The sequence below is a fragment of the Mercenaria mercenaria genome, chromosome 18, assembly GCF_021730395.1.
Source record: "Mercenaria mercenaria strain notata chromosome 18, MADL_Memer_1, whole genome shotgun sequence".
Taxonomy (NCBI): Eukaryota; Metazoa; Mollusca; class Bivalvia; order Venerida; family Veneridae; genus Mercenaria; species Mercenaria mercenaria.
The window spans coordinates 63,324,819-63,339,627 of NC_069378.1; the positions used below are offsets into that span (position 1 = coordinate 63,324,819).

The window sequence follows — 14,809 nt, forward strand, 5'->3', positions numbered from 1 at the left end:
TATTATATACCACATTTATATAGCACTCTTTTCATATAAAAATACGTTCAAAAGTGCTTTACATAAAAAACATTTATATAATGTTCAATAAAAATGGTAATCGAACTATTATAGAAGAACTTAAAATTACATTACGGTAATAAGATGCCAAGCATTTTAGATTAAAGGTAGGCAGATCAAAACATGAAACAAAAATACAATATCGCAAAATATTAACTGACCTGTCAAAGACACATGTTAGAGCAGAATAGAACAGAAGATATCTTACATTTTGAACAGACAGAATCAACCGGTATGATGTCTGCGAAATGCATCACAGCATGCAAACCGTCCCGGATGATTGGGTCAATCCCCACCTAAACGGCCCGGAGAACATCCATGATACATCCCACAGAAAAAAACACCGCCAACATTATTCTGTCACACTAGAGTTCTTAATTAAAGCAACAGATTGGCCGACAAAGAACCCACATCATTAATCAGGTAATCAGTGAGATTAGTTCCCAAAGAATTCTATGAAACAATGCGTCTTTAGCGCTTTTTGAAACTTTGCAAGGTCTTGCACTCTCTTATGCCAGATGGGAGGGCATTCCATAACCTCGCAGCTGCTGTCTGAAAGCTCCTGTCACCAAATCGCATTGTTCGACATTTGGGCACCACTAGTTTTAATGCATTATTCTGCGATCTCAGATTTCTGGATGGTGTTTATATTTCTAACATGTTCACTACATAAGCTGGTGATTGATCTTTGAGTGCCTTATATGTATGTGTTATAATTTTGTATTCTACCCTACATTGCACAGGAAGCCAATGGAGTTCACGCAGCACAGGCGTTATATGGTCGTATCTGGATGTTCTGGTTACGATTCTAGCTGCCGTGTTTTGGACATATTGCAGTTTGTTCATTGACTGTTTTGGAATTCCATATAGAAGAGAGTTGCAATAATCCAAACAAAAGAGTTGATTAGAGATTTTGTTGTGTCTGCGGTTATATATTGTCTGATGTGACTGATTTGCCGCAACTGTGCATAGGAATTCCTACACACACTATTCACAAATAATACTGTGTATGTAATGATCTGCTCTACAGACAACGTAATAATTATTTCCTATTTAATAATATTGTTATAATTATTTGTTTATATTTTATAATTTGATTATAAGTTAAAGTGTTTTATGTGTTTAATAATAGGCATTTGGTATATAATTGATTTATAATAAATCCCCTTACAGACGCTTCGGTAAAAAAATACAACTAAAAATAATCTTACACATAAAATACCACTCATCCTCAAAGATTATAAAGATAAATAATCAAATAGATAGACACTATATATATATTATTTGTTTGTAATAACTCACATTACAGACGCTTTGGAAAGAATTTATAAACTAAAAATAATTCAATAAAATAATTTTACACGTCTTTGTGCCAACCGATGAATGTATCTGTTCATTTTCATTTTCACTTTTCAACTGATAAAGACGTTACCTAATTCCTTCGTTTATATAATGTTTTTCTCTTTTTTTTTCAGACATCAAACTCTCGCCTTCAAACCGTAAGAAAAAAAAAATAAAATGTTTTGCAGCTAATTTTCTGACATGTTTGTTTAAAAGCATTTAATAATTTCCAATTCTGTCAAATCATGTTATATATTGTATATTTGAGAATAATTGTGAATATCATAATTATAATTGTTTGTAATTATTCTTTTTTTTTTCTGTATCTGGTGAACAAGCTCAAACCTAAATTACAAATTATCTTTAATTGTTTGTAACAATTGCATGTTTTAAGGAATTTATTTTGATCAACTGATAAACTTGAAAATAACATTAAAACTACACTCTTTGTTATTGAAATGATATGCTTGCTAAATAATAAACTGTATACCACCCTCTTCTGTCTGTGTACTTTGTAAAGCTTTTTTTCAGTTTCATTCCTAAGGCTTATTTCATCTTTATCATTTTACAAATGTAAGCATTCATACAACTAATATTTACCCCGCAGGCTGACTTATCAATGTAAAGATATTGCTCCGATAATTATAACAACTGACTGAAACATTAAATTTAATATTTTAGTATAAAGTCTGAAATAATATTAATCGTTTGATTAATAACAAAACGTTAACCACGGAATGGATTGCGCAGGCGTTACATAGTAGAAACCGTCGTTTAGATACATTGATTTTGATTGGTAACAGAGTGTTCTACCGGTGGCAAATGGATAAGGCATACATATTACGTGTGAAATCTTTGTTTCAGTAGAGTCTGTTTCAACTTGTTCCTCTAAAATGTTAAATGATTGGTAACAATAATGTATCCATAAATATTTTGATCTGTTTTAAATCAAGCCATGGTAACAGCCAGGGACTGCTACTATATAAGGGCATATAGCACACTGCGAGAGCCCAGAGCCTTTGGTCATAACTAACGTAGGGACAGACATTCTCCAGATTGCTGATAAAATCTTAGGTGGAAAGATGCTCACTAAAGTTTGGATATTTGTCATTTTGTGTTGTGCTGCCTTGTATGCCACAGGTAAGTGATGTTTCAAATTTCATGGTTTATAAATTATTAGAAGGAGCATTAATTTTGCTATAACAGAACTATACATTAAAAAATATTAAACAACTGGACATCTTGTCGTTGTGGTACGGGATAAAACCTTTAAAATGAACATAAAAAAATATTCTTCTTTCCGGATAAAATGCTGCAAATATGTTAGTTTAATTTCCTATAGAATTAGAAAAAAACTAAAATGTTTTGTGAAAACATTTCATCTTAAAGCGAAATATTGTTTTACATGAATCGAAACAAAAAAATAGAAAAAGAAAGGAGGTCCTAATAAATATGGATTAGTAAGTCGTGTAATTCACAAATGTACGCATTCAATTTCACGTTACGGAAAACGCATGTACAAAATAAGAATAAAAATATGAAGATATTAAGAAAGGGTTATGCAATGTTTATTCTAGTGATTACGAATGAAAGGCCTTTTATCTTGCATGCACATATAAAGCAAACAAATAATGTTTTTCAACGTTTCTTACCCAGTTGTCCAACGACAAGTGCATTGGGCAACCCACAGATCCTCAGTGTTAATATTGGACAATAGTTGAATTAATTCCATGTTGACAGTTTTTAACTTTATTTACATTTTAATATTATTATATTCTTGTAGGTTTCTATATTTCTATATTTCTATTCATATACATTTCCGACAGATTATTCTAATCTTTCGCATTCAGTTGTAATTCTGTAACCATAAAAATATAAAATGAAATTTCCTTTGAAATAAATATATTTCAACGTTATTTTTAAATAGATCTCTACAAAGTATGACAAGAAATGACCTAATATTATTTCATTTGGGAAATAATTAAATATTTTTCCATATTAATTCTCGGGTGTCTTAGTCTAGAAGTTGTAAAACAGTATTGTGCCAACGGACAATTAAGTTAGGGCAAAAGAAAGATTTTGAATAAAATGTTGCAAAGAGACAATATATTGTTTACCTGAATCAAATAAGGCATTAATGAATGTGTATCACAATGTAAAATGTTCTATAAAGGAATCAGTTGAGTTACATTAGATACTAAATATAGAACTATTTTTCAAAATCAAAATGTTATTTTCGTAGAAATAAAGATCAAGTGGTGTTATAAAACTTTAAGCACAAATTTCATATTTAAATCTACAATGCACGTGATAAAATTGAAGGGGTCCGTGCAAAACGGTACCTATCTCCATTTTTGGTAAAAATTGAGTTAGGGCATTTGTTGCATAAAAAAAGAACATTCCGCATCTGATTACCTCCCTCACCAGCGTATTCTTCTGCTTAAAACTGAAAAAAATGCTATTTCATGTATGCAACATTGGGTCTAACTCCACAACGAGTAAATATCAGAGAGTACAGGGCTTTGATAGCTGTTTCTAATAATAAAAAAGATCACAAGCTTAATGTAAACATACTATATTAGTAGTTTCAAAAGTCATCAGGTATGTAAAAGTAATATATTTCATTGATAAATTGAGGCAAAAATGATTCGCAAATCATTGTTCGAATGCAACAATGGTCCTAAGTCCACGGTCTTAGAACCCTTGTTGCATAACTTTTTTGAGTTAGATATCCCTTGTTGTAAATCAACCTTCTTCGTACATATTAATGGCGTTGAACTCATAATTGACTGTAAGTAACCGAATCGGTACATGTTTTAAAATGCAGCTCCTCTATTACTGTTAATTTCTTGTACTCATAAGATCTCTTCTGTACTTATGAAACGTGACATCAGGAACGCTTCTCACTAGATTGACGCGATAAGTATCTTTATATAGATACTGTATGAAATATCTTAAACTTTGTCTTTGCTGTCATTTCATATTTCATTTTGAAAAACAAAATATATAAAGATACAAGTATTTCTTAGTTTAAGGGATGATGTTAACCTTAAATGCGTAATAGTTTGTTTCCCAATACGTGAGATCCGTGAGGATAAAACATGTCCCACAAATCAGCAATGACATTTTAGTCTTTCTAACGGATTAGGACATAAGAAGCTGTATCTTCTTTCGAGATCCGCGGGGATGCAAATTTTCATAACAAAAAAGTGGTTAATTTTGTAAAGCTGAAACAGGTCAAAGTGTATTGATTAGGATGGGAATCTTTCATTTCGATTCAGGCCGTAAGGCCAAAACATAAATTGAAATAAAAAGCTTGAACGATGAGTCTAAATCGAAAATGCTATTATCATGTAGCATGTATATACACGATTCAATTACTAAGTTTTACTAATAAATAGCTCTACATACATTGTTAGTTTTTAGGATTTAACATTTACAGTTAATATGTAAGAAAAATTATTTTAGCGACCGAAGAGCACAGTATATCCTTCTCGAAACAATATCATGCTAATTTGAAGCATTTAATTCACCTCAATTTCATGTCAAATATTTCTTTTAATATAACGTTGATATCTGTCTCGAACACTTTATTGATTTATTTAGAATGTATTTCCAAATGATTCTCTCTAATTTTATATCTAATTAGCAATTTATTCTTCCGCATTTATGCAGTAGAACAATCGTTTCAAAATCAATGAATACATGTACTTATCCGAACTTGAGATACAAAATAAAATGTATTTATGGCCAGTTATGCTTTCCCTCTAATGGCTAAACTCCTATTAGCATTCAATTATTATGAAACAAGCTTAAGATTCCACCTCTTGATCTAGATACTTTTCCAGACGGATATTACAGACTGGTGACTACTAATATTTCCTTCATATTTTAGACTAAATTGTTATATTTTGACAGATGCACAGATTACTGGGTGGGCCGTCCCAAGTATCAATGGTGCAAGTGGCACAGGAGCAACAGCAATTACATTTCCTGAGAATCAAGCTACGGGTGCAACATCAACTACATTTTCAGCAACTCCAACCAGTCCCGATACCATTGCGTCATACACCCTAGTGACTAGCGGTACTCCTTTCTCGATTGCTTCTTCTACTGGTGTCCTCACCCTAGATAGTGCACTCGATTTTGAAACAACAGCAACCTACATATTAAAAATTAAGTACGTTTCATGCATTTTCAATGGTATACAGTCAGTATATGTATCATTAATAGGTATAAGTAAAATCAGTCACAGCATGGAAATGTATTCCAATATTAACGACCGACTAGAAAGACTTTACCAAAGAACCGTTTGTAAATATGACTTGGTCTTTTGTGTTACATTAAATGGTGTAATACTTAACTATTAGCTCACTAGAGCACGAAGTATTCATGGTGAGTAATTTTGATCACGCTGTGTCCTTTAAACGTTATATCCTCCAAAACCACTGAATGGATTTTGAAGAAACTTGGCTTAGATGTTTCTTGGGTGGTCCTCTTCTGAAATGGTTCAAGCGGTTCCGCTTGGTTGCACAAACAGGCCACTAGAGCTAAAAATAGAAATCTTCAAACGACATCTCCTCCTAAACCGCTAGTTCGATTTTGAAATAATTTTACAAAAATGGTCCTTGTATAACTTTCTACCAAGATTATTAAAATCATGTCGATTCGTCAAAAAAAAAAAACATGACCGAAATGAGTATCGATCCTTTTCCCCTATATGTATACAGTGGAAGCTTTAAAAATCTTCACGTGTAAAAGTGCTGGCCCAAAACTTAGATAATTTTACACAACTGTTCATTGTGTGACCCTCTTCTTCAAATTATTCCAATTTATTTTAAAACATGGCCGCAAAAGGGCGCGCTCGTTCTGCTATATGTATAGAGTGTGCAACTGCAGGTCAACTTTTAAAATAATTTCACACAAATAGTCCTTGAGTTTTGAGTGTTTTCATAAAGCATTGCCGCCTGGGGGAGTTGTCAATACTTCCCTATATGTACAAATTGGAAACCTTAAAATGTTCTTGTCAGAAAGAGAGGGCCCAGATTTAAAACAGTTTTACACAAATGCTTCTTAGGTGGACTTTTACGAAGGTTGTATAAATTATTTTCGTCACAAAATGGGCGTTTGGGCGTGTGGACACGTTTCTTTACATGATTGTAGTCGAAAATGTTCTTCTTTGATATATAGTGAAACAAATCTTTTTGTTTGATATTGTCACACCACATCATTCCCCAATTTCTTACCTCCCTCCCCCATCCCAAGCACACACAACACATAACCTGTTCATATTGATTTAGTAAAAACGTTTAATATATTTTTGCTAGAAAACACTGGCACTAATTCAATATAAATTCACAGACATTTTCCTTGCATAACCATCTACCAAAACAGTTCAGCAAGTAGAGTAACTCCGGCGAGCAATCTATGGCCATCATTGTCCTTAACTGTTTAAATCTATTTACCTTTCTAGAGCAGTTGATAATAACGGAACACCAAATTCTGGAACTGCAACTGTTACAATAACCGTCACAGACATAGACGACACAGCCCCAACATTCAGTGATTCGTCCTACACAGCTTGCGTTGCTGACGCTTCTACAGCGGGTTTGATTTTAAAGAATATTAAAATGTGGATATAATATATTATTACATACTCGTACTTACTCTCATTCAGGTTAGTAATACAATGGAAAGGAAACCCTATGTATTTCCATATTGATCGTATGAGTTTCATATTGGGTACTTGACGTCATTTTAATGGCTTTAGAAAAAAAATATAATATTTGTATAATATAAATAATTGTAAACACGTATGTAATAAAAACTATTTAGCTTTGCATCTGGAAATATGCTAAGCTATTAACCTATCAAAGCAATAGGGTTTAAAACCTCGAACACAATGTCATGTAAGGCGGACTTAAATGTTCGTCTTTACAGTATGTTCTTTTTGCCCAGTTTTCCTAGTAGAAACTACTAGCCTAGGGCTCCTGCTTACTTGCGAAGCAATTAACCTTATCACCATAGCAGTAAAATTTCTGGCCCCTGTAGAGTTATGGGGCCACAGACCATCACAGTAGTGATATATTGTGATGTATTTGTATCTGGATGTTTTGATCTGTACATGTATTGTTACAGCTTGAATCTATTACAAAAAGAAGTTGTTGTTTATAATTCAACATAGTGCAAATTTATTTTAAAAAGAAATGTTTTTTATAGTTTCAAAATTGTGCCAAATGAAGACTTCAAGTGAAATTATTATAATTTATATGTTATCCATTTTGTATTTTCTAATTAAGCACCGAGTTTGATATTCTATATCATCTGAACATATAAAGAATACTAGCAACATGAATGTCCATATTCTATTTCCTAATTAAACTGCATGATCAAGATCATGCATACAGCATCATGTGGAGTTTTTAAAAATAGAAATAAACATTCATGTTATAAGGTTTATAATATGACAAAGCCTTCAGATTTAAAGGAAAATCACTTTATTGGTTCAAACTCTGTGGCCCAGTCTCTTTGAGAAAGCAAATCTAATTTTAACAGTGTTTCATGTTCATTTATATGATAAATTAAAGTATTAAAAGCATTGGCTTAAAATGACAAATCTTTAGAATTGAAGTTTGTTGATAATATGAACATTAGAACATGAGGTTTTGTTTCTATAAACTAACTTAAAAATGCCAAATCAAGAAAAGAAAAAAAAGATCAAACCCGAGTTGGGAATCGAACCCAGGCAAAAATATTGTCTTGCAGTCTTGACCATTACACAGCAGACTGGAATAAATACTTAATCGTCATTAAATATAAAGTGTTATAATTAAGGCAGTTTACTTAAGATGTCCCCTTTGAAACGCTTTTCAATTTTGAATGGAAAAATCAGCAAATAAAAAACAAATTCTTATGTTTCCATAATTTATGATCTGTCAATATCTAAGTTTCAAAGCCTTCTTAAGAAATATATAGTAATAATATCCTGATATCTTAATAAAACTCTTTTTGTTTGTTGTCGTGTAATCGGGGGGTTAACGACACAATTGAATCTGCCTTTGCGGTCAGTGTCGATCATGATCAGTCTGCACATCCGTGCAGTCTGATCAAGATCTGCTTTTTTCACTATTCAGTCAGTATAATTTTGCGTAAGCACCTCTTTTAATAGTTAATGGTACTGTCCAAATTGAAAGACGGGTAAGTTCATTAATGAATCATTATAGAAATTTAGCTGGGTAAGGGTCAAAATCATTTCTTAGGTCATCCAAACCGAAGGGTCAGGTGGAGTTATTAGTATAGTTGAATGGTCCCGATTTCATGGCCTGTAGTAGTTCCATAAACATCTTCTTTGAAACTAGGCCAGCATTACACTAAACTTGGTCTACAGCACTCTTGTAAGTTCTTTATTCAAGAGAATTCAATGGGTTTACTTTACTGCTTTTAGGGGCAGTTACAGCTAAAAATAGGACAATCTTTATACAACTTCTTCTCATGAACCTCTTCATTGATCTTTATCAAACCTGTTATTGTCTTTGCAATTTATACAAATGTGTGATATCGGCCCCCTTGTTTATGCTGCTTGAGCTAAAAATAGAAGTACTTTTAAACAACGTCTCAAGAATCGCCTGATGAATCTTCATCAAGCTTGGTTTGAAGCATTATTATAAGGTCTTCTGCAAAAGTAATTCAAATGGTGGCACTCGCACTATTTTAGGGGCAACTAGAGCTAAAAATAGAATTACCTTTAAACGCCCGTCTCTGAAAGAGTGGGGCGTATTATGTGAAACCCCATGGCGTACAAAAGCATGTCCGCTCTCTAGGTCAAACAGTTTTCATGCGATCTTCACCAAACTTAGTGACAATGTTTGTGGGCATAATATCTCGGAAAAGCTGGATAACCAGTAAAATCGCTAAGGAAAGTATGGAATTACTATAAAATATGATTTTATGCTGATTCAAGACAATCATTATTTGTATATCATGTGAAGATAGGGATTTTATTTATAAGGACCAAAGGTGGAGTTCAGGCGAAGCTGGCTTTTCGATCATTTTGAGTTCATGTAAATAAAGTTGGATGTACTATAAAACTATATACCATACACTCAAAGTTTTTTATCCGTAAAACCTTTTTTATATCTTTTACAGCTAGAATTCCAGTTTGTAACTTTGTGCTGCCATAAGATAAATTCATGATGTTAAGATTACTTTTAAAAACAGTGCTATGTTCATAAAGAATAAAAAAAAAATATCAAAAATCTATTTAAATTTATAATTTGTTTCATGCCTTTGGCTTGACATTTTGTACTCAGACAGACTGGAAAGCAAAATTTTACTGTGTATCATTGTTGGAATCTTTCAACAAGTGAATAAATAAATTATAAAAACATGTATCTGGTCAATCTTATTTCTGCAGATAGGATAGCCATGCAGTGGTTTCTTAGACCTTAGGTGTGGCAATGTCACTGTGACTGATCATATCAATTTGCACGTTGTCTCAATAAATGCTTTTGATTAACTAATGTCCATTAAATGGTCATAAAATTACATGCATGGATTAAGGAAAACAAGAGCAATTCTCTGAAATCTGGGCAAAAAGTACTGTTTAGTCATAAATGGTATACCTTATCTGGATGCATACGTCTTTAATTTCGCGGTGAAGGGATAATTATCATTTCATCTAACGGAACAGTTTATGAAAGTGTTTTGGAAAAGAGCATTTTGGTCTACAAGAGCAGCCGCATTAGATCCGGTCTACTTCTCTAACACAACAACAAAACGTTTCGGGCTTTGAATTGAAAACCTTCATACCGTATAGCGGGTTAATTCTGTGGGCTAAAATGGGCCTAGTATATTTCTGCGTTTTATATTTCTGCGACTTTCGAGAAAAGCAGGAATTGATTTGTGCGGTTTGCATAAACCTGAAGTAAATTCTGTGCATGGGAAATAGCTACCGCATTTACTGCGTCATAACTAACGACTCTGATGCATATCGTTCTCGTCAGTTATGTCTTTGTGGCATTATTTAGGTCTGAATCTAGGACAGTGAAGTTGGCGCAGCTGTTTTATGTTTAAATCTGATTTCTTTTCATTACCGCGTATGACAAAAAAAATCAAAGTTAAAAATAAAATTAATACTGTAGGTCTAGTAGATATAACGGTTATTCATTTTGAAAGACATTTTCATGAAATGTTACGCTGCTGGTAGAAAAAATTACGATTTATTTACAAATATATACAAATGCAAACTCTAGTACATAGTCCGTTCACAGTTCATTCAGTTACAACAGTTACAGCAGTTACAACACACATTGTTTAACTTTTCATAAACCTAGAGTGTTTTGTGATAACACTTGTAAAGATTACACTCCCGAAACGGTTACCATCCGTTCGCGGACAATAGATTGATACAATAACAAAAGTAATCAACCACAATTGATACGGTGTAAATAACTTGACAGCAAACAAACATCTCGTGAGATAAAGATAATGGGTCATTATATCATGCGAAATATAAAGTTTATTTCTGCGTGATAGTTTTAATGTGCGGAATGTATTTCTGCGTGATAGATTTAGCAGAAATAAAAACCCGCTGTACGGTATACCATAAAAAATGTATATAAAACATTAACATAAAACAATTTGTGAAAGTATAAATATGCTCCCATCAGGATACTTTTTTCTTGGTTTAACGTCACACAGACACAACTATAGATCATATTGCGACTTTCCAGCTTTTATGATGGAGCATTATTTCATCACGTGCGGACTCCTGGGTAGAAAAACCGACCTTCCTTAAGCCAGCCCTGATGGCTTCCTCGCATGAAGAATTCAACGCCCCGAGTGAAGCTCGAATCTACATTGATGAGGGGCAAGTGATTTGAAGTCAGCGACCTTTTCCACTCGGCAGGCTCCTCATCGGGATATAGAAAATCGCAGTACAGTGATATATATATATACACTGAACAAATATTCAAACTAGACATTGTTATATTTTCTATAAGTCTTTTATTTTCAAAGGTATCGTTCTGAAATAAGAAGCACAATATTGTGTAGTGTACAGTGTACACTTTTATCGAAAACACCGTTTGTCATGTTTCTAAAACCATGACATCCTTGATGCACGTGCAAATCGGGCCGAAGCCAGCAGTTGTCCGAAATTAAACAGTGTACATGTTTTCTCCATAGTCTATGGACATGCCGATTTGAAAATCATAAAATTATCAAAACGAGTACAATATGCTGCGTATGCGAAATGAAGAAAGAACACGTGTCATTGGAGTCTCACGCTGTCATGTAAAATGCGATTTTTCATTTATCTTATGTTTAAATTGGTCATTCTTTTACAAAACATTGAATTACCATTGAAAGAAATGTTATGCACATTTTCCTATTGATACTGATTATCATTTCGGGTTGCACGTGTGTTTGTACGTCATGTGAGCACGACAACAAACCTTCGGAACAAGTTTGTCTGTACCGGAAATGTAGCGGAAGAGCACCGAAGACATCTGCCGCGTGTAACTTTACCGTATGCAGGATCGATTCATTGTGTTACAACACTAGCGTAATCGTTTTAAACAAGCGACAGTCACTGCGTCCACAGTTGCTGGGGTGAATAACAGCGATATCTGTGCTCAGACAGTGAGAAACCGTCTCCGAGAGCAAGGAATCAGAGCAAGACGTCCGTATAAAGGGATAATTTTACAAGCTGCTCATCGACGAAACAGATTAAACAGGGCAAGGAGGCATATGCGATTCAACAGACGCAATTGGGCAAATATTTTGTTTTCCGACGAAGCAGATTCTCACTTCACCGCAATGATCGTAGGATAAGGGTGTACCGCCGTCGTAACGAACGCTACAAGGACAATTGTGTTACTGAATGTGAAAGGTTTAGTGGTGGTTAATTGATGATTTGGCAGGCGTGTTATTAAATTCTAAAACACCTGCCATTGTAATTAATCGTAATTTCAAAGCGCATAAGTACCAAAATGTCATGTTGTTCCCAGTGGCGATTCCCCATTTGATGGCGCATGGCGGTCTAACCCTCATGCATGATGGAGCTACAAGTCACACAGCCGCCAGCACCAGGAACTTCTTACAACGTTACGCCGTTTGTGTGCTCGACTGGGTGTCAAAATCCCCGGACCGAAATACCCAATCGAGCATTTGTGAGACGAGCTTGATAGGCGCATTAGGAGACTTCCGGATGTTACTGAAAATCTTCGGGAATTGGAAGAAGTTAACGTCCGAAAATAGTCTGCCATAGACCAGGCGTGATTCGACCTTACAACAGTTCCATGTGCAGTCGGTGCTTGGATGTTATTCGGTCTAACGGCAGTCATACGCGTTATTAAAAACCTGTGACATTTAATTTGGTGGGTCAAGTTGTAAATGTCTTGGTTATGTGAATAAATTTCGTTTCCTGTTAATGAATAATGCATTTTGTTATGTGAAAATATTTTTTTTTTAAATATATTATTTATTTTTGACTACTTCCAATACTGTCAAAGAAATATAATAAAACTAAGGGGTCTAGTTGTAAATTGCTCAGTATATAACAGATATTAAGTCTACAAATACTCATAACTTATTTCTTCTGTTGTCATTTCAGGTCAGTCTGTGACGACCCTAACGGCAACTGATCAAGACGCAGGAACCGTTACTTACAGCATAAGTTGTAAATATGAAACACTTTTATATACGCTTCATGTTGAAAACCTTTGCAAACTGAGCTATGTGCTTTGACAAAAACATGTTTTAATATAAGATAAAAGATAATGCTAAGACTATGTCAGATCTCTGATATTTAGTGATCAATCTGTTATAAAAATGTCATATGTTTCCTTTGTGGTGAGGATAGCTTTAAAAGCCATACGTTAAAGTTACTTTATGGTACATATAACGTTAACTCAGTTCAGTATGTAATTCTGTTTATGCGTTGTTGTGGTCTTGTTCCAAGACAAGGTATATTGATTATTGTAGATACAATTCATAACCATATTGCTGACATTTCAGCTGGAAACACAAACAGCCACTTCAAATTTTCTGCAGCCCAACTTCAGGTCAATACAGGAGCTACCCTGGACCAATCAACTACAGCAAGTTACACGCTTATCGTTCATGCCGTAGACGATGATACTCCAGCAAATACTGCGACTACAACTGTTACTGTAACTGTGGGCGATTGCAGCAGCGCGACAGCAATGACTTTCAGTGTCATGACCATTCTTGTGGCGTTGGTTGTGTCGTTGCATTAAAGATTTAAAATCTTTAACTAAAAGAACTGCGTCATATCATACACTTTAAATGTATCACGAAGTGTATAACTTCTATGCAGTTCATTTGAGTTCAGTGAAATAATCAAACATTTCAAATGCTGAAATTTATTTAAGTGAAAAGTCTTTTTTACGTTGTATCAATATTCTAGGTGAGATGACTGTTCGGCTATGGATACAATAATACTTATCAACGTTAGTGGAATATTTTTTTTCAAATTGGAGTCTGTTAACAATATAAAGCCTGAAAGTCTGAAAGGAAACAATCGTCTTGATATTACCAAGAATGTTATCAAATTGAATCAGAAATGAGTAAGTGTCCAGTCGTGTATGTCTACTCCCTATAGTACAACGTGTGACGTGTGTTTGTGTGTAGTAGTGTAGTATTTAAGAAATGATGTCAATAATGAGACATTACCGTGTCGATGCTTGCGTCATTTCTTGTATTAATCTGAATATTTTGTATTGCCGCAAAGACTTTTATTTAATTACTAATGTAAGTAATAGATCATATCAATTATTGAAAACAACTGTTTTGTGCTAAAAGTTTTCATTTACAAGAAATGGAAAGTAGTTGAAATATATTCAGTATTTTGATGTTATAATGATAAGCTTATGGTTGATATACATAAATTTGATGAATGTACAAACTAAAGTTTGACCATAAATCGTCAATTTAGTATGTAGAATGTATCTTAGCTTGTAACAACTTGTCTTTGTCTGTCTACAAAATAAAGCAATACAAAACATATTGTTATTCTGCGTTAGTTTCGGACCCTTTTGTACTTCATTCCATAGCTTTCTTCTGGTACATTCATGGATGAGATATATAATACTCTACTATAAGCTGTTGCCTTCCTCTTTCTCGTATGCCTTAAAATAATTGTGTTGGTAAAATTCTTCCAACAGGATGGTTCATTTTATCAATTATAGCTACCTCCCAAATCTGAATCGAGCAACGTACAAACGTTTGCACTTGAGTAGCAATTAAATCTTTGATTCTTTACAAAATTGTTTATTATATCTTAAGCAGCGATAGATACTTACAACATATATCATATACACAAGTATTTAGTTTAAGTCAAGTTGTGGTAAAATATTTAGAATAGGACTAAATATGACTCGATATA

General features: G+C 33.7%; 1 protein-coding gene across 1 annotated transcript; it reads left to right on the top strand.

The window, feature by feature from the left end:
* The first annotated feature begins 2,217 nt into the window (after positions 1–2,217).
* LOC123539098 (protocadherin Fat 1-like) lies at positions 2,218–14,410 on the top strand. The gene is made up of 5 exons (XM_045323577.2): positions 2,218–2,541; positions 5,320–5,581; positions 6,875–7,008; positions 13,016–13,081; positions 13,420–14,410. Exons 1-5 carry the CDS (start codon positions 2,484–2,486, stop codon positions 13,659–13,661), a joined length of 762 nt encoding a protein of 253 aa, XP_045179512.1. The 5' UTR covers positions 2,218–2,483; the 3' UTR covers positions 13,662–14,410.
* The last annotated feature ends 399 nt before the right edge of the window (positions 14,411–14,809 follow it).